Raw genomic sequence first — 18,561 nt, forward strand, 5'->3', positions numbered from 1 at the left:
ATTGACTCCAATTCTTCTCGCTATTTCTTTTTATTTTTGTGAGTCTTGCTGCTGTAACGACACAGCAATCCCCACCGCTGCTCACATCCCACAGCTCCCAGTGGGAAGGAGGACAGATGAAAGTAGTTTTGCTCCTGACTGCACCGTTTTTCTAAGACTTATTATTATGCTTTTCTTTTAACCAATATCACTGTCCACTCTGCCTTCAAGGTGATTCAACGTGCTTCCTTGTGCCTTTTTGAGCTTTGTGAGCTCCTGTCTTAGTTTATGGTTATTCAAGAATAAAAAGGGACAGAGGAAGTGGACCGATGTAATCAAACTAAAAGCTTGTTTGTGACACGGATCCCTGCTTCAAGCCAAGGGACTGGCACGCCACCAAGGTGAACACAACTGCTCGGTGCTGGAAGAGGGAGGCAGGGGACTGAGGTGAAAAGACAGAGTGAGGAGATGAAATGGGATGACATTTCAGGGAGTGAGGATGGCTGTCATTGAAGACTGCCGCATATCATTTCTTTGGGGACACTAATCCAATTGCTGTTTATAAGCAAGTGTCAGGCAACTATATTTAGCTCTGACCCTGTGTGAATGACTCTCTCAGCAGCTGTGAGTTATCCTGAGTCAGAGGAGAAACTAAATGAAGCGTTTATAAAACTCCAGTGAGCAACATTGCTTAGATAAAGTTCAAATGCAACAATTTATTAGACATGCTTTTATCCTTTAGCTACTCCATATTCCCTCTAGATCAGACTGCATTTTTTAAATAGCGGTGACGCTGCATGGCCAGTAGATTTCTTCACCATCAGCTAAGACTGGCACTAATAGCTATCAGAGCCTTCAATTAACTTCAGACATGATAAGACACAGCGTCTGGTCAGTGGGATGATGCTAATAGCCTGGCCCAGCTCTTTCCTGTGCACTAGGACAAGAGGCATTTGGCTCAGCGAGCTGTCATTAGTGTCTAGACCAGGGACACAGGGGTCAGACAGCCGACAAACAAGCAACCGCAAGCGCTCCAGCAACGGCCGTCTGCATTTTGCTTCACTGAGACTAGAAATTAGGAGATTGTCTGGTCAGACGCTTTGACAACACAGAAATAGCCGATGCGTTCAGGTGAGGTGTAATGCAGCATGCAGAGGCAGGACGTGACATTAATTATCCTCAGAAGGATTTCTTGCTGTATTCTCACATGGGCTCATTTTGAGATTCTACTAAGTGGCTAGCAGGAAAACGCCGGAGAATGTCCACAGCAACGGACAACTTTTTTATACATCTGCGTTGTATATCACAACGCAGATGTATATAAAAGTTGTTTGAAAAAAGTGTAGCACAAACCCACACACGCACCTGTAGATGAACTTCTATTATTGCTAATCTACTCCAAGGGCTGAATGCAGACATACTGCACACACACACACACACACACACTTACACAGCACTCGCAGATGCATTCTTTGCCGCTTAATGAACTTCTCATTCCATGACCAGTTTCAATTGTAAACAAACTAGGGACATAATTGCCGTACATAAATGGATCATGATTGGATTATTACTGCGTTTGATTATAGGCAGTAGATGAGATCAGGTGGCCTCCCATCGAATCCTCTTTTCAGCACTGCTGCCCAGCCACAAGATGGAGTAGAGCCATTATTGTGAAAAGTAGAATGCTCACAGTATTTTCCTCCAGAGTTTGCAGAGAGTCCTTCAACTACAAACTCTGTGCTTATAACTGATGCCTAATGAATTCACTGAGTTGCAGCCTATGAGAAATGCCATTTAGATTTCTGCTTAGCTCTTTGGCTCTCCCCAAGTAGCTGATAAACATCTCCAAAAAAATCCCATCAGTGAGGAAGGAGTGAACTGAAAGGGTGGCAGTGCATTACAGTCATCACAATAATGGTGCTTTTATGAAATCATCATCTTCCTGAAATCCCTAAAAGATGCTGCTTTACAACAATTTTCTCTACTGCTGCTTTGAATACTGATTAGGGATCAACATCAACTCCCTTATCCGCTGTCTCTGGCCTGCTACCATATCAAAACTCATTAGAGTGTGTCCATGCTGTAATCTAAACACGCTATACTTTGTTTTCAAGCTGCCAACACTTATGAAGATAAAGCACAATCATGTCCACTTCCACTGATTTGCAATTACTCTCTGTTCAACACACTTAAGCCGACCTGGCAACACTGGCTCAGACATGGAGGAAGAGGAAAGGGCCTATTGTGATCTTTAATTTCAACTTAATGCTGAACCATTTACCCCCATTGAGGAGCCGAGCCAAAGTCTGCAGCGTGAGCGTGGATGTCCACATTATGCAGCCAATTAGAGCAATGTTCTGAGAGTGACCCTGTTGGGCTGAGATGCTAAAGAGCTCTGCAGATCTGCCCTTGACGTCTATGGTAAACAGGGTCACAATTTAAATGTGCTGTTGTTTATGTGGCCACTGATTTGAAAGGAAATAACTGAGAGCTAGCAGATTTCTTTGCCGCAGTAAAACTGTTGATTACAGTGTAAATATCTGTTTAGTCTTCCTGGCTTCTTAATGATATTGGCTCTGATATATTCCATCATTATTTTTAATTTCCCAAAAGTAAACCTCTATACCTTTTGTCAGTTTATAGAAGGAAATCTAAAGTTTGCACGCGTTGAGTTAACCTGCATCCTCATGCGTCTAGCGCCTTAGAGAACCATGGAGTTTGTAGTCCTGCTGCTCGAGTGCTCATCGGATCTCTTCATGTGTTTATCCTCGGGGTCTAACTTAAAACCCCAAAGAGCTCACTGATGTATTTATTTAGAGGCGGTAGAGAGGGATGACAAATTTGAAGGTAAAGGTTGCCTTTTGGAAGGGATTGCTGAGATGGCACTGCTGCACACTGCTTAGGTATTTATTGCAGCACTGCCGGCTCTCGTCTTAGTGAAGGCTACTGCACTGCAGGCATAAGATGGTCTCTTAGCTGTTGGTTGGGATTACCTGAGACATACCATCCTGTCATTCTCTCAGACCTGCCCAGATCGACAGAGAGAGCGGAGGACAGAGGGCCGGACAGCGGCTTAAAATTAAGTAAATAATACATCGACTCTCCAGGCCGCAGGAAAATGCAGGTTCATATCCAAGCTTACAGTTTTGAAAGTTAACTTTTGTTGACAGTGGAGCACAAAAAGTATAGCACGCCACAAATGTGCTAAACTTACTTTGCAAACTCACTCCAATTGGTGGGGAACTTTTAAAGTATCACAACTGTAGATCTGATGATTTTTCATGACATGTATTCACTGATGAAAAATAGAAATAAAAAATGCTTCCACTGCAGTGTTTTCCAATAATTATCTCGACTGTGACAGCCCATCATTTTTTCATTTGTACTGCCAAAGTTTCATAATGGAAGACATTATTTTTTCACTTCTCATGATAACAAGAAATCTCTAACTTGGTGTGTGCAGCGATACATCCAGCACTTTTCCCCTCAACCTATAGCTATCATGAGCTACCACGTGCTTACCTGGTCCATAACATTATTACCGTCCAAGCAGTCACACTTCATATATTCTGCTAAAGTTGCTCCATGCAGTGCAGTTCTTTCTCTGATGCTAGAATAAATTTGACTCTTCAATTGGTGAACTTGCCATTCAGAATCTGCTGCATTTTGGAGTGACCTTTGTGCAATAAATTATGTGGGACATACTGCAATGCTTGTTTCACTAGTTATACATGTATAAAACATAGTAAGAACTGACAAATCTATAGTAATATTAATGTATCCCTCCCTCCCACCTTATTTTCTAAACTGTCTCTTCCCACACTATTTTATGCAGGAGACAAAGCTTGCAACTGGATCCCTGCTGTTCGTAGTATTGATATGTGACTGTGTGGACTGTGGAGTGATTGACATGTTTCCAGATGATGTTTTATCTGTAACCTGTTGTGTAATCATTTGCAGAACTCAGGGTTTGCTGGTGAAACGCCTGGAGCACGGAGGAAAAGCTGAACAGGAACGTCTCTTCCAGGAGAACGACTGTATCGTCAAGATAAATCAGGGAGACATTCGCAACCTTCGCTTTGAACAGTAAGCCTCAAAGTTGCTCCTGCATAGTTGATTGTAACATATTTTCCATGCTATATTATCCTGCATGTTTTTTATTTGCATTTTGTTTAGTTAATTTTCTTTGTATAGTAGAAACGTTATCATTTTTGCACTGGAAACCATTTGATTTCCCTTCACGTTCTCCAAAGCTGTAAACACACTATTATTCCGGATCACTGGTCACTGCCTGATACAGTTCACACTAAAGGAGCTGTGTTGGACACAAAGTGCAGTGACAGTAAATAGTGTTGCTGTTGATAAGTGCATCTCAAACTGCAGAGAGACGTGACACCCACACAGCCACCACAATAAAGCAGAAATATTACCGACTCGTTGGCCTTCTTGAAATAGGTCTCAGTGACCTGCAGTCCTTCATCACCACTTCGCCCTCTGATCTAAAACCACCTACACGCTTCTCATGATTCATTTGTATCGATTCATTGCTCCCCTTCATTTCCTAAAGTGGAATGAAGATATAATCCTGGGACAACCCCCACCCCAATTTATCCAAAGCCACCCTCACACATTCTTAGACATCCTCTGACACACGCATGCGGTGTCGCTGAGCTATATAGTCTTATCTACACCCGTGTGTGTGTGTGTCTGTGTCTGTGTGTCTGTGTGTTTGTGTGTGTTTGTGTTTGTGTGTGTTTGCCAGGCAGAGAAATAGATTGCTTGTCCTCAAGGCAGGGTGCTGGAGGCAGTGCATGGCGGTGGTCTGCTTGGCTCTCCCTCTTATCATTCACTCCTCCGATGGAAGAAAAGTCCTTGCCTCCTTCTAATGAAGGTCCAGCCTAAAATCACACTGGGCTGGACAGCTTGCTCAATGACAGAAATCTAGTTTGGAAATCCTCTGCTTTCACAAGTGGAGTCAAAAACTACCAACTTTGTCCTCAACTACTCATATCATTGTCATTGCACGCCTAACATCATATAACCGACTCCATCTATTTGTAAAACCCCAGTAACCTTTCCGCATTATGCTAATGTGTTCACCAGACTGTGCACAAAGCCGCTCAGGTTCAAATACTTATTTTTTTCTCCTCCTCAATACGATGCTATTGTCATTAGTAAACATTGCAATTTCCCTACCGAGCCTTTTCTGCTGTGAAAGAGGCTTTCAAACCAAATCCACTGGGGAGTGATGTTTTCTAGCGTTCCGCACTTACCCTCCTCTGTCAAACACACACTCCTCACCGGCACCCCAGATGAAAACGATGTTTGTAATTCTGCATGAAAATTAGGTGAAGGAGACAAACTTTCCTCTACATCCCTCCCCAGCATCGCACCCCTCGACTTGATTGTGTGCCGCAGAGAGCAACATTTTTAAGTGATAGTCTAATCTCCTTGGATTGTTTTGCATGGGTAAATATTTTGAGGCGCTTAATCTAACTGAATGTAATGATGCATTGATGGGGTAATTTATTATTCAATCAGGCTCGCATGGAGGCTGATTATTGGAGTGATGGCAGTGTATATGTGCATGTGGGAACATTTTGTGTACAAACACATCTAGTCACTCAGTCATCACATCTCAGTGTGCACATGTGAGTGATTTTCGTAAATTAGCATAAGAATAAAGAAGGAGAAACCAAATCCCTCAGAAGTGCCTTGATACGACATTCAGGTCTCGCCTCTGTGACACCTCTTGAATGAAGCGCCTTCTGTTGTAGCGAAAGCAACTTAGCGGCTATCATTTGGATAGAATCAGTTCGGTCTTACTGGTGTGGTAATGGGGGTCTGGAGGCAGGCATTGGGATTGTTGGATTCCAGACATCTACCACACCTCTTATGCTGCTGCCTGGCTCGCTCACGGCAAGCCTATCTATATGCTAAGTGCCGCCGGCAACCCAGACTAAACAATTTGTACGTCTGGGAGTGGTGTTGAGCCCTTGTCTTGGCTTAGTCAGCCCCTAAAGCTTGCACAAGACCAACAGTGTGTGTTTTGGCTTTTTCTTTCTCATTTAGTGTGAATGGAATGAAGCGTCTGTCTGCTCACTTTGGAACCTTGCTGTCTGGAAAGCTTCCCTGTTGCATGATTCATCTTCTCTGTTGTGATTGTTAAGTCAACTTATGTCCACTCATCTCTAAACTCAAACAAACACATATACTACTACACTGCAGACAGACTTACATACGGGGATGCACTATATATAAAATGTCATTACCGACTATCCATACAGGAATGCACTATAATATTTCATTACGACTCTCCATCCACCATCCTTATCTCCTTCTTGTCTTGATGCTGGTAATTACAGATAATGTGCTTTCTGTTCTCTGCTGCTGTACAGTGAGTAGCCCTGCGATTAGCTAAGCTAACCTCAACTCCCTCTATCACCTCTCAACATACAGCACATCACAGCCTTTCCTTATCCCACCATCTGCCAAGCTATGATAGTACATTATTATACTTGTATCTCTTATCATGTTAAAGCTAATTTATTTCTCTCTGCGTGACCTCCACACTTTCTGTGTATCACCTCCAGTGCCCAGAACATCTTTAAGCAGGCGATGCGCTCCCCGCTCATCCTCTTCCATGTGGTTCCGGCAGTGTTGAAGAGGCAGTATGAGCTGATGTCAGCACAGAGCATACTCAATCAATCCAGCAGAGTCTACTTTAGCCAAGGCTCTCAGAGGCCAGGCGAAAGGTCCAGTCTTGTCGGAGGGCTGGCGTCCAGACCAGGGCCACCACCTGGCCTTAACCAAAAGTATGTTTGACCTTTGCTTTGTTGCCTTATGTGATTGTTGTCCTCAGAAAACATTTTGTAGTTGTTAAGATGTTTTGACAGCCTGAACTGATGCTGAAAGACACATGACACACCACCACAATGAAAGTAAAGGCCAAATCATTATTGTCCAAATCCAGAGGGTCTGAGTGAACCATATGTCCATGTATGCAAAAGGAAAGTAAAATGAGCACTGTGCACTGTTTGTATGTCACGATATATGCACTATTTCCAAGTCCTTCACGCATGCTTTTCTTTTTAATCAATTACATGCACATTTAGTTCACTTTTTCATGTTATACAGCCAAACACAAGAAACAAAGAAGCTGTTCTTCTTGCTGTCAGGTTGCAATCATGTTTTTTTCGAGTGTGTTTATGTGAAAAGTCTCAAATCCACAGGCATTGTCCGCAGCTGTCCAGTCCTGTCCTGAATTTAGATCTGCATGGTCTGATTGGAGGATAAAACAACATTAATTTAAATCTAAACAGTCTCAGGCTGCCACACTTTCTAATGCCTGCCAATTTCTGTCTTAATTACACCAGTCAAGGACTTCCCCATAATATCCTCACTGTGAATCCATCATAGTTTAAAAGCTACTCATTAAAAGCCAAGAGAGCAGTTTAATAAGAATTTCTACCTGAGACCTCCGAGCCCACACCAACGATCATCCTGTTAAAAGTGCATTTATATACCTGTAGTCCCAACTAATTTCCCTAATGCCTCTGGACAAATTCCAGAAAGATAAACATGTGGTGTTTGTCTAATAGGTCTATAAGTATATAGCCTGACAGATAATGGCTCTATCCAAACTGTTATCTTCCAGTGACATTACACAGACATTACTGGTTGAATTCCATTAGCACACTATGCTATCAGAACTGTTACAAAACAACCACAGTCATCCAATAAACGTTTGTCTTGACAACTTTTATCCAGGCTAAATGTTTGCAGTTTTCATTAACTGCCTCCAGCACTACTGCTATTCTAAATAGGGGCTTGAAGTTCTCCTAATATTTATTGTAAAAACTAAATTCTGCATATCACATTTTGCAATAATATGATGAGAACAACTCTTCTTGTTTTTTTAAATTATTTGACCTACTATTAGTAAATTAAATATTAATGCAAAAAATACCAACACATCATGCTGTAAATGTCAGAGGATCAAAGCTTGTGTTTTCTTAACCATCATATAAGAAATTGTTTATTTTTGGTAAAATATTCGTCAAACCCTGATATTTGTCTCCTGCAGCCACCAGGGCCCGTTGGCAGGAAGCACCCCTGAGCCAGGTCGACGGTACAGCGTCTCCAGGACTTGGTCAGCCCCCTCCCCCTCCCTGCAGCGCAGAATAAGCACAAACACCGCCAACAGCTCATACCTGAAGAACAAAGGCCACAGATTCAACATCCAGCTGAAGAAAGGTAAGAACCAGCAGTAACAGGAATACATGGTTACAAATAAACCATGTGATTATCTGCAGCAAGTAGCAAGAGCCATCGAATGGAAAGATTAACAGAGGTTTGTCTCTCCTCCTACTCCCCTCCCCTCCCTGAGTGAAGGGGGACAAAGGGCCGACTCATCATACGTATGCCTTTATTTTCTCTAGAGTAAACAACATATTCAGGGAGGATAAAGAATACTGTTAATCTCCCCGAAAATATTCAGAAATCTCTTCATGCCTCAGGGTTTTGTTTAACAGAGCAAACCCAATGCAAACACAGATCAACCACATATTGAAAGACTGTGCTTCTTGCAAAGGGGTGGATCACCGTGGTCTTGTGGAATGAACATTTAACTACTTATATTCAGAAATCAGTCTTCCTCTGGCTGAGGTCAGTTTCTTTGTGGACAGTTCTGTGATACTGGAGCATTTCTCTATCTTAGCCAGCCATTGTGGTGTGTTTACTGCCAGGCCCCATCTCATTTTCATCACTTCACTATCTTCACACATATTGACGAGCAGTTGGTTGTTAAATTAACCAGGGCAGAGGGGACGCCTCTTTCTCTCTCCTTTTTTTTTTTGTTCTTTTTCCTGTCGGAGGGAGCAGATGTTTAGTTGAAAGCTTGCTCTGAGGCCTCAACGCTGAGCTCCGGGGAAAAGAGCGGCAAGTGAGGGCATCAGCAGAGGCTAAATGCAACGTACCTCACGGGAGAAGCAGTCACAAGCTACTCTAATATCTTTGGCAAATGTCCCCAAGCACTCCCTTGCAAGTTATATTTATTTGTTTTTAATGCGATAACATTCCTTTCTTTTTGTCTGCACACCAGTCTCTGGATTCAGAGAAACCAAGCCAAGATGTTGGTGAAGCTCCAGCAAGAGACCTGTGCCAGTAGTTATTGTCTTTTCACTAGCCACACTGCATCATGATCTGCTTCAGAACTTCTCTTAATTCTTCAAAGTTGTTGTTGAGATTGTTGCTCGTGATTTAAATGGTGATTACCGGAATGGACAAGCCTCATTTGTAAATCTTCAATCTATTCATAAACATTAACGGGAGATGAATTATCGTCTGAAATGTTGAATCGGAAATTGATCTGAGCACTCAAATCTGAGAAGCTATAAATGTGTTTCTGAAATTCATCTTGACATTTCCATTTGATTACCATCACTACTAATGTACTTTTAGACAGGGTTCAGACGTTTTTGTTGTTGATCCACTTCGTAACTGTTGTGATTCGGCCTAAATGGATCTGAGTTCCGAGTGGCAGGAGCAGATCTCACGTGGCGAATTAACAAGAGTGCCTTAATTAAATGTCCACTGTTGAAAAGGACATACGCAGCCCATTAACTCATTCTAATGTGCCTCAGCCTCTCCTCATGTTTGCTATTTAATTGCCTTATTGGAGCCAGGATTCCAACTAATCCAGAAAAGGATACAATTACTTTTATCATGCTCTTCTATTACCCAAATAAAGATGCCAGTGGTTAATTACTGCAGGCATATTAGAGCTGCATTCTGCTAATTACCTGATCGGAGACAGTTAACTACAGGATCACACAATGGGCGGGAGTTTGATTCTGTTCATTAGGCTGTGTGCGTGTACCAACAACAAGTTACCTGACTGTTGAAACACACCTGATGTGCCCACTTGACTCAAACGCTCTATGCGCCCAAACTTATATAATTATAATTCCTCAGACACACTCTAGAATGTGGTTATACCAAATGAGCCAGGCCGGGATCAGACAATATATGGGTAGATAATCGTGTCAGTCATGTGGCTGTGTTTAATAATTGTTTTAATTGATATAAAAAAGCAATAACCAGTGTAACACAAAAATCAGTGCAGCTTTCGTTATCTGCATGGTGCTGCATTTGGTTTACTTTCCTCTCAAGCCGCAATCAAAAACTCAGCCTTTCCTCCATGGTGCCTGGTTGAATGCTTAATTTCTATTGGAAGCACATCTTTGTCATGTTCTGCAGAGGTTAAAGGTCATCATTGGTGACCTTCCTGTGCTTTCTTCGGTGCTGTGAATAAACCATCTTTGTGCAATGTACGTATTGAGCAGGATGTGTTTCAGAGCTCTGCAGTGCTGATGTCACGTCCTGTCTCAAAGGGCCTTTACTTTATGGTTTCATTTGAGTACCACTCCAGAGAGAAGGGTACTGATTGTCATGGCAGCCTATGTGACCTTGTAATAAAAGCTATTCACTCATAAAGAAAGATTTAACATTCAACACTAACAACGGCAGCTATTTTAGTCTGCGAAGTTATCATGCTGCATCGCTGCATTGACGGAGAGATCAGAGCATGTCATCAACTTTCGACAACTCAACTTTCTGACTTTATAAGCAACCTCTTCATCACCTTTCCCGCAAGTTTGTTTGTGTGCAGAAGCCATGAGAAAGTTGCCTTCCGCACTTCTCTCCCCCCTTTTCTCGCTCATCAACGCCATCACTGTCAGCGAGACGACAGACAAGTTCGACAGACTGCTGGAGAGACACACTGGGAAAAGTAGGTCATGATGAACCGTCAGAGGTGCTGACAGCTCCGTGAAATGAGCAGCTACTTTGACATGAATACTAATCACTGTTGTTACCATCAGAACAGCCTCGACTGAACCACGTAACACGACTTTCCCGCTCCACTGCGAAAAACACCAGCAGCTGGGTTATGCACGGTGGAATTCATCTCTGCAACACTGCTCCTTATGTCCATCTGTTAACATTATGGAGCAAGGCTGTTGAATTTTTTAATATTCCATCAAAGATAACAGACAAACACAATTTATGTGGTTTACCTCATTCCCCGATTGACATTTGAAACCGTTTCTTGCCTTTATTTGACAAATTTGAGTCTGGTCAGAAGAGAAGGTCACCCCTGAGATCCTCTTATTTATCCTTTATTGTATTTGCTCACTTCCTCCAGACCATTTATTCATATTCATTTGATGAACCTTAAAGGTCAGTTTTAAAACCTAACGGCAAACGGCTTTGCACAGCTGAGACCTGAATGGATTTGTCAGATTCAGCCTCACCACTCACTGCACTTTAAAAAAGGCTTGTAGCTCTTGCTCAAGGATGCATCAATAAGAAACAACCGTAATGTAAATGTAAAGATCACTTCTGTCTACATTATGCAAACTTCTGCATACGTATGAAAGATTGTCTTGACCCAGATACGATTGAAACGCAGCCTCTTGGTTTGTCATGGTACCAAAGAGTCAGAATTTTGGCTAAACTATCGAGCACATGCTGCACAGATGATTTAGAAAACGGGATTTGTGCTATTTAGGTGTAGCGCTCTACATTTTAAGAGAATACTGAATAGCATTTGATGCATTCTTTGATCCATACTCATTAATTTCTCTGTTTATTCTGGTCAATAAGTGCTCTTTAATGTGACCATAAAGTACACGAGTGGCTTTACAGTCCACATGCACGTATCACAAACACTCAATTTTGGTTCATAGCGTCAACACTATATTTAGAGTCGGGACATGTTTTCATTTTTACTTCCTAAAAACATGAGCAAGACACGCCCTGATGGCAGACCAGTGACAAATTTGAGGATGGAAAAGAGGAGGAGAACAATAATTTAATCCCTGTGCAAAGGTTGTTCATGTTGCAGTGACATGAAATTAAAAGGATCTTACAGAAATGGTTTTAAGATCCTACTCTGTTTCTCTGAGTCACAGTGGAAGTAATATATCGCTTGGTACATTTTTAAGGCTTCCCTGTGACTTTGATGATCAATAATGATACTGGATAAAATTGTACAATAGCCACATTTAGTTTTTTGGTGGCTTTTTAGGAGAAACAAATCATCTTTGGTTGACATTTACAAACTCAGATGAAGCTGTTGTAACACTTTGCAAAACATAATCACATGCACTTTATTTATTTCAACCTTTTCACCTGGAAATAAATCACTAAAAGCACATTTATGTTTTTGTGGTTGCAGGGAGTGAGGGCATGTAAACTGACAATCTTGATTTTGTTGCCCAGGTTCAAGCACTTCTGCAAAAAAAGTAAAACTCTCCTGTGTGATGAGACCAAACTGTCAACAATGGTCAGTAAAATATCCCATTTCATTTTTTTTACTGTAATAGAGATTGTTTTTTCTCCCAGGTCCAGAGGGTCTGGGATTCAGCATCACATCCAGAGACGTCCCCATCGGCGGCAGTGCTCCCATTTACGTCAAAAACATCCTTCCTCGCGGCGCTGCCATCCAAGATGGCCGACTGAAAGCTGGAGATCGGCTGCTGGAGGTGAGGCGGCGCTCTTTAACCTCTAACCATTACGCAGTGTAGAGCGAGTGGGCTCTTTGAGATTGTATGTAATTTCAGACACTAATTATTTCTTTGATGAGGTGGCTTTGTTCCAAAATTCAATCTAACTGAGCTTTGTTGAAATAAGTCAAATACACTGTGTTCCCTATGGCTATAACACAGCTTTGAACTGTAGAGGATTGGTTAGATGGAACAATATTTTGATTATACTTCAATCAGACTGACATGAAAATCAGCTACCGCTGACTTAAGGGGGAAATAACCCATGTTTAATTCCAACTCCAACTGGCTCAGACAGTCATCTGCATAAAGGTTATGAGGAGGCCACTGATTCTTCCTTGTTCAAGTCTGAGAGCTCTTTGACTTTAGTTTTTGCCTAAATGTGTGTGTCTGTCTGTCTGTGTGTGTGCATGTGTGTGTGTGTGTGTGTGTGTGTGTGTGTGTGTGTGTGTGTGTGTGTGTGTGTGTGTGTGTTTGTGTGTCTGTTTGTGTGCAGGTTAGCGGAGTGGACCTTAATGGTAAGACTCAGGAAGAGGTGGTGGCACTGTTGCGAGCCACACCCATGGGCGGGACTGTGAACCTGCTGGTGACGCGCCAGGAGGACTCCCAGCTGCCCAGAGAAGTGGTCAGTTCACCAAATCACCTTATAATCTTGTGCTTTCACTACTATGTCCCATGAGGGAAAAAAAGGATATCTTGTTACATTACAGAACGTTGGTATTTCTACATTTCTTAACATGCAATTTATTTGATACTGGAGGAGAACTATAATTTAAGTGTCTTGCTTTATAAAAACACCTGCAAATTTCCAGAATCATGAAAATGTGGGCTGTCCATGGACATAGTACATTCCTTTTGAAAGAGGTGATGCAGAAGCAGCAACCCAATCCTTTACTTGCCTCCCTCCTTCTCAAACCCATTGTTCAACACCAAGTTTCTCAGAAATAAGTTGAAACCATCAATAAACTCAAATAGGGATCTGACAAAGTTTAATGTATCACATTCTGTACAAATGATTATTTACCTTGAAGGCAACACTGGTGGGCTATTACAGCGTCAGTCCATCACCTCTGCACAGATATTCTTACATTCTTTTCTCCTTTGTTCGGTAAAAGTTTTTTATTTAAAGAAAGAACACAAACACAGTTGTGGGCATAATCACACACATTGACACCTTTGTACTTGTACATTTGCTGTTTGTATGCATATAAACAGCAAATGTTTATATGCAGTCCCTACAAAATGATTGATATACAGACACACACAAACACACACGCATGCATACCCTCAAATTATGTGTATTGACAGAAACCACTTAAGCTTTGTACATATTCACACACACATACCCACACACATGAACATGTTCCCCGTTCACACACTCCCTGCTCAGACACACAGCCTACATACAGGGTGACTTTGGCTGTCGTGCAACAGATGGTGAGGCGACTGCCCTCGTCCGGCCCGCGCTCCGCAGCTCTGACAGTCACTGCACCTTGGCAGACTAGAGGCCCCCGATGCCAACCTCCCTGCTACACTATAATACTCAGTCTGGCACCTGCACTGTTAACCCCGCTGTTGGAGCTGTTCAGGGTGCAGAGTAATGGCCCTCTGAGACACTTTCTACTCCTCTAATGTGCTGTAAGAAAAGCACCGCCGCCTAAATTTAGATACACTAGAACTGGTCTGCATCGTTACACAAATTTTCACATTTACTATTCCCAAACATATTAAAGAGGCCCCCGATCTTTGAATTCAGGAATCTTGCATGATCTTATAAGATGTTATTGTTATTGATAAAAGTGTTTTTCTTCTTGACTATACACTGACCTACTCTGACATGTGACCGCAAAGTCACTGAAACTGATCTTTAACCACTAAAGCCGACACTCAAATGCTAACTGGAGAGAAGCAGTGAACTGATCCATGCTCCACAGCTGCTGAACGATGCTGTGAGGAGTGTTAAAAAATGCGCAGCTGCCCCTGGCTTGTCGACTCTTGAGTTGTGCGGTGTGAGAGTTTGACGGCTTCACTCTCTGAGCTCCTCAGGCATGACGGGATTAGAAAAATGCTCATCATGGAAACATCGTCTAATAATCTCTTTCTCTCTGTGTTCTGCTTTTTTACTTCTCCCGACCAACTTCTACATGCTGTGAGAGATCGTTAATATTTCATCACTTTGCATGGAATATTAGCATTTTGCTCTCCCTTACTGTTTCTTTTTTTTCTCACTTTCACATTTCATCGCGGTGCTCTCACAAATCTCAATAATCCCTCCAAGTATGTTCATAAAAATCAGATAAGGAGGCCAAGACTCTGCCGATGACAGTTATTGCAAATAAAGCATGGTGGAAAGCATGCTTGGTAATTGCCTCCTCAGTCACACAGGCGGTGACTGTACGGTGTGTTTGTGTTTGTGTCCATGTATGCTACACAATTTTCTAGTGCAAGGACACACATCACCACAATTGTATAGATGACTGTTTACATGCCGTCATTCATCTAATTCCCTGAATGATAATGTGACGATAACATTTTAAAATGCAGTGTGAGTGACGTGCCAGAGAACTGCCGGCATCTGTCAAAGAAGTATTGTCTTTGTGCACACACACACACACATACACACACACACACACACACACACACACACACACATCCACACACACGCACACTGGCAGCTTTATAGATGAGAATAGAAAGGAGCGTTGTTGATTTTTTTCCTGTCTAGTTGACATTTGCCTGCTGATGTTTAATGTCAAAGCTGAAAAAATCCCTTTGTTTAGATGTTTTATTGTGTGCCAGGCGTATAGCACGAACCCCCAGAGGACTTAATTTACCCCCCCAACGTGTTTGCGCTGCGTCTTTAATTACCACGGTCGGGGTGTATTTTGACATGCTTTCAGCAGCGATCCCACTAGCTCTCAATACCTGTCAATAAACATGTACTTGCTGGGAAGAGAAAAAGGTTAAATGGCAATAGAGTGAAGTGGGGCGTTGTCTCTGTGATTTCACGTTGTCTTTGTCTGTGTGGCAACTGCACCCGCTCTCCTCCAAGGATATCAATATCCATTTGGAGACGTACACATTTAGTTTCAGAGAAGTAGTAAAGCTTTAACCTTTACCGAACTCTGTAATTCCTAATAAGCCTGTTTTTTCAAACCTCTTGCTTCTTCCTTGATCTCACGCCTTCTATTCTATAATATAACTAGAGGGAGTGAGGGAATTGTGCATATATTTGGTTTTCTGTTGTATTATACATTGTGTGACCTTCAGACAGTAAGGCATGTTCATTCAAAGAGTTTTTGACGAGACGAGTAGGGACATAAAGTGCAGCGTTCTCCCTTGGAGCTTAACATGAAACCTGAAGACGCAGCAGGCAGCTCTGATCAATGGCCATGTGAACAAAGTCACCTGTCTATTGAAGTGCTGTTCCATTACTTGACAGCTCTGGGATGTTGAATCAGCGAATTCAATGTGGGATTACAACAGACGGAGGAGATTGCAGAAGAATCGCTGTGAAGTAATTATTTTGAGACAGAAACTTCTATCATCAGATGGGCAGGTATGACATCTTGGGGGAAACTCATGAAGATACTTGGTGACTTTGTGGTGTTGAGATAACATCTACATAAATGATCTCTGGGTCAAACCTTTGTAGTGATCCATACGAATAGCTAAATCTGGTATAAAGCACCCTCCTCCTTTTTAGATCAATGTAGTTTGAACATGGTCCAACAGGACAAGATAAAAGGTGTAGCTCCCACCTAAATTAAAAAGCATTTGTCTCCCAGAGCACCATTCTCTCTCTCTTCATGACCTCATACGCCTTACAACTCACACACACATTCTCACTCTTGCTCGGAAACAAGCACAACATTTAAAAACACACATGGTATGTAGTGCACACTTCCTACGCATAGCCAGCGGATGTTATTTATTGTAGACATTTATCTCCCAGCGTGCAGCGCTGTTTGTGCTTACAGCTGCGAGCAAAGCTCTGCCTCTGGTCCACGTTTCCCCGGCTTTGTGGCGGGGAGATTGAGTTCTCATAGCTCCCTTTTTCCTGTAATAACTAAGTCGAATGTCACGAGTCACTGTGCTACAAGCGGTGGCAGGAGTCCAAAGAATGATGTCCATCCACACGCTGCCGTCAGTGGTGGAGCGCCACATCCATTCACCTGTTGTGGTGCCATTTAGAGACAAAGGCAGAGAAATATAATCTGCGACTACCAGTTTGTTGTGACATAAACAATAAGTGGAGGGAGATATACTACCACGTCCCCACTCATGACAAATAATTTTAAATCACTGTAAAACCCTTGCTGAGGCATAAGTGAATTAGCCTGTAAGCATCGCTGCTGACACAGGTTTCACTCCTTGCCTTACGGACAAACACACACACACACACACACACACACAAACACACACACACTCACAAACACATTTTCATTCATAATTTAATCATATTTTAAATAACAGCAGGAATACTGAACCACCCCAAGTAAAACATGACACACAATATGGGTTTTGATCAGTCACATATGCTCTTGTACCATATTAACGTTGCCAGTGCTCACCCTTACATCATAAACCCCACATAAACAGTATCTTGTATATCCAATAGGACTATGCACTGTGGGGAACAAATGGACTCGTGAAGCCTCATGTTGTAACACTGCAGACTACATAAGAGCAATCAAACAGTACATTAAAAACCCTCTTTATGATCATATCACACTTGTCACTGATCCATTAGTAGCTATATCTGCCAAGCAATAAGAATCTTAATTGTGCAATTAATTCCGGACTCTGATTGATGTGACAGCCAAATTTATGGCTCATGCGAATGCTTAGGACAAATGCGTGACAATATTGCTGACAATTATAGCAGACTAATGGCCTGTTTCATAAGTGCCAACCCCGGTGGCCTGGTTTTAAATCCTCCCTGCCATGTTTTTACCAGCTGAATGCAACTGAGGCATTCAGAACTACTCCAGATTTGTTTAAGCTAAAATACTGCTATTTATAAAAGATCTCAAAATAGTTATATACATTGCAAATAAAAGCATTTGGTTCCCCGAAATGGTTCAGTCCAAACAAGCACTCCATTGTTTTTCTCCTCCAAGTTGAAGCAATCAACGTCAGCGTTGCGTAGCTTCTGCACAATTATTCACATCAGATGATATCTTGGTTTCTTGGTTTCTTAATCATACTTCTAACAGTGTTACACAGCTGGTTCTTGATGTGCCACCCGCAGTACAGTGAGGTTATCATTCAGGATTTTGCCGATATTAAAGACAAGAACAGACTTAGGACGCCGTATTGATTTTCTCGCTGCTGAGATCCATTTGCCGAGTCGGTAGAGGGAGAAATGGATTGATACAAGGCAAACAAAACACGATCCCCTGTCTTTGGAACTAACTAAATGATACACAGATTAGTTGAGTCCGAGCCAAGTTCACGTCTCCTCATTCTTCCGCTTACTCCTTAAAGTTGAATTCAACTTTGTTATTGACAGTTTAGTAAAAAACTTTAAGTAGAAGGCCTTGTTTCAAGCATCGACCTTCCAATTCCACAAACAGAAGTCGGTCTCTGTGCATGTGGAACACATATCTGAAGAACCTTTCATCTTATCTACTTCACACTCGGCATGTCTATTGTTAATGTTCATTATTAATAATGGAATAATTCTGAATTAGCTCTGTAGCATTAACACAGGAGAAGCAAACAGGGATTTTTAGTAGGGGCACTGCACAATTCTTAACGGATACACAACCTGCTTCAAAAGAGTGTCACAAAATACATCAGAATTCCTTTATAAGTTTCTCATTAGCCGCCATTCATCGATTCATGTTGACGCTTGCTCTTAGTAAAGTTCATCTAGGATCAGAGCTTCAACCCTTTGCTTTGATATTATATGGAATCTCTGAAAACAATACAGGAAAAGAGATTAGATGGCCTACATCTTCTTGAACTCCTTCCCCACAAAGCGGTAGCCTTCTCAGTGATGTAACGG

The 18,561-nt window shown here is 42.0% G+C and overlaps 1 protein-coding gene across 2 annotated transcripts in view; it reads left to right on the top strand.

Moving 5' to 3' along the window:
- pard3aa (par-3 family cell polarity regulator alpha, a) overlaps positions 1–18,561 on the top strand; it is a 338,263-nt gene that overhangs the window by 164,698 nt on the left and 155,004 nt on the right. For both annotated transcript variants that reach the window (XM_062379666.1, XM_062379667.1), the window contains exons 8-12: positions 3,940–4,065; positions 6,573–6,794; positions 8,066–8,235; positions 12,388–12,527; positions 13,045–13,173. In XM_062379666.1, coding sequence (XP_062235650.1) covers positions 3,940–4,065; positions 6,573–6,794; positions 8,066–8,235; positions 12,388–12,527; positions 13,045–13,173 — 787 coding nt within the window. The remainder of the gene's footprint in view (positions 1–3,939; positions 4,066–6,572; positions 6,795–8,065; positions 8,236–12,387; positions 12,528–13,044; positions 13,174–18,561) is intronic.

The sequence above is a fragment of the Platichthys flesus genome, chromosome 21 (genome assembly GCF_949316205.1).
Source record: "Platichthys flesus chromosome 21, fPlaFle2.1, whole genome shotgun sequence".
NCBI lineage: Eukaryota > Metazoa > Chordata > Actinopteri > Pleuronectiformes > Pleuronectidae > Platichthys > Platichthys flesus.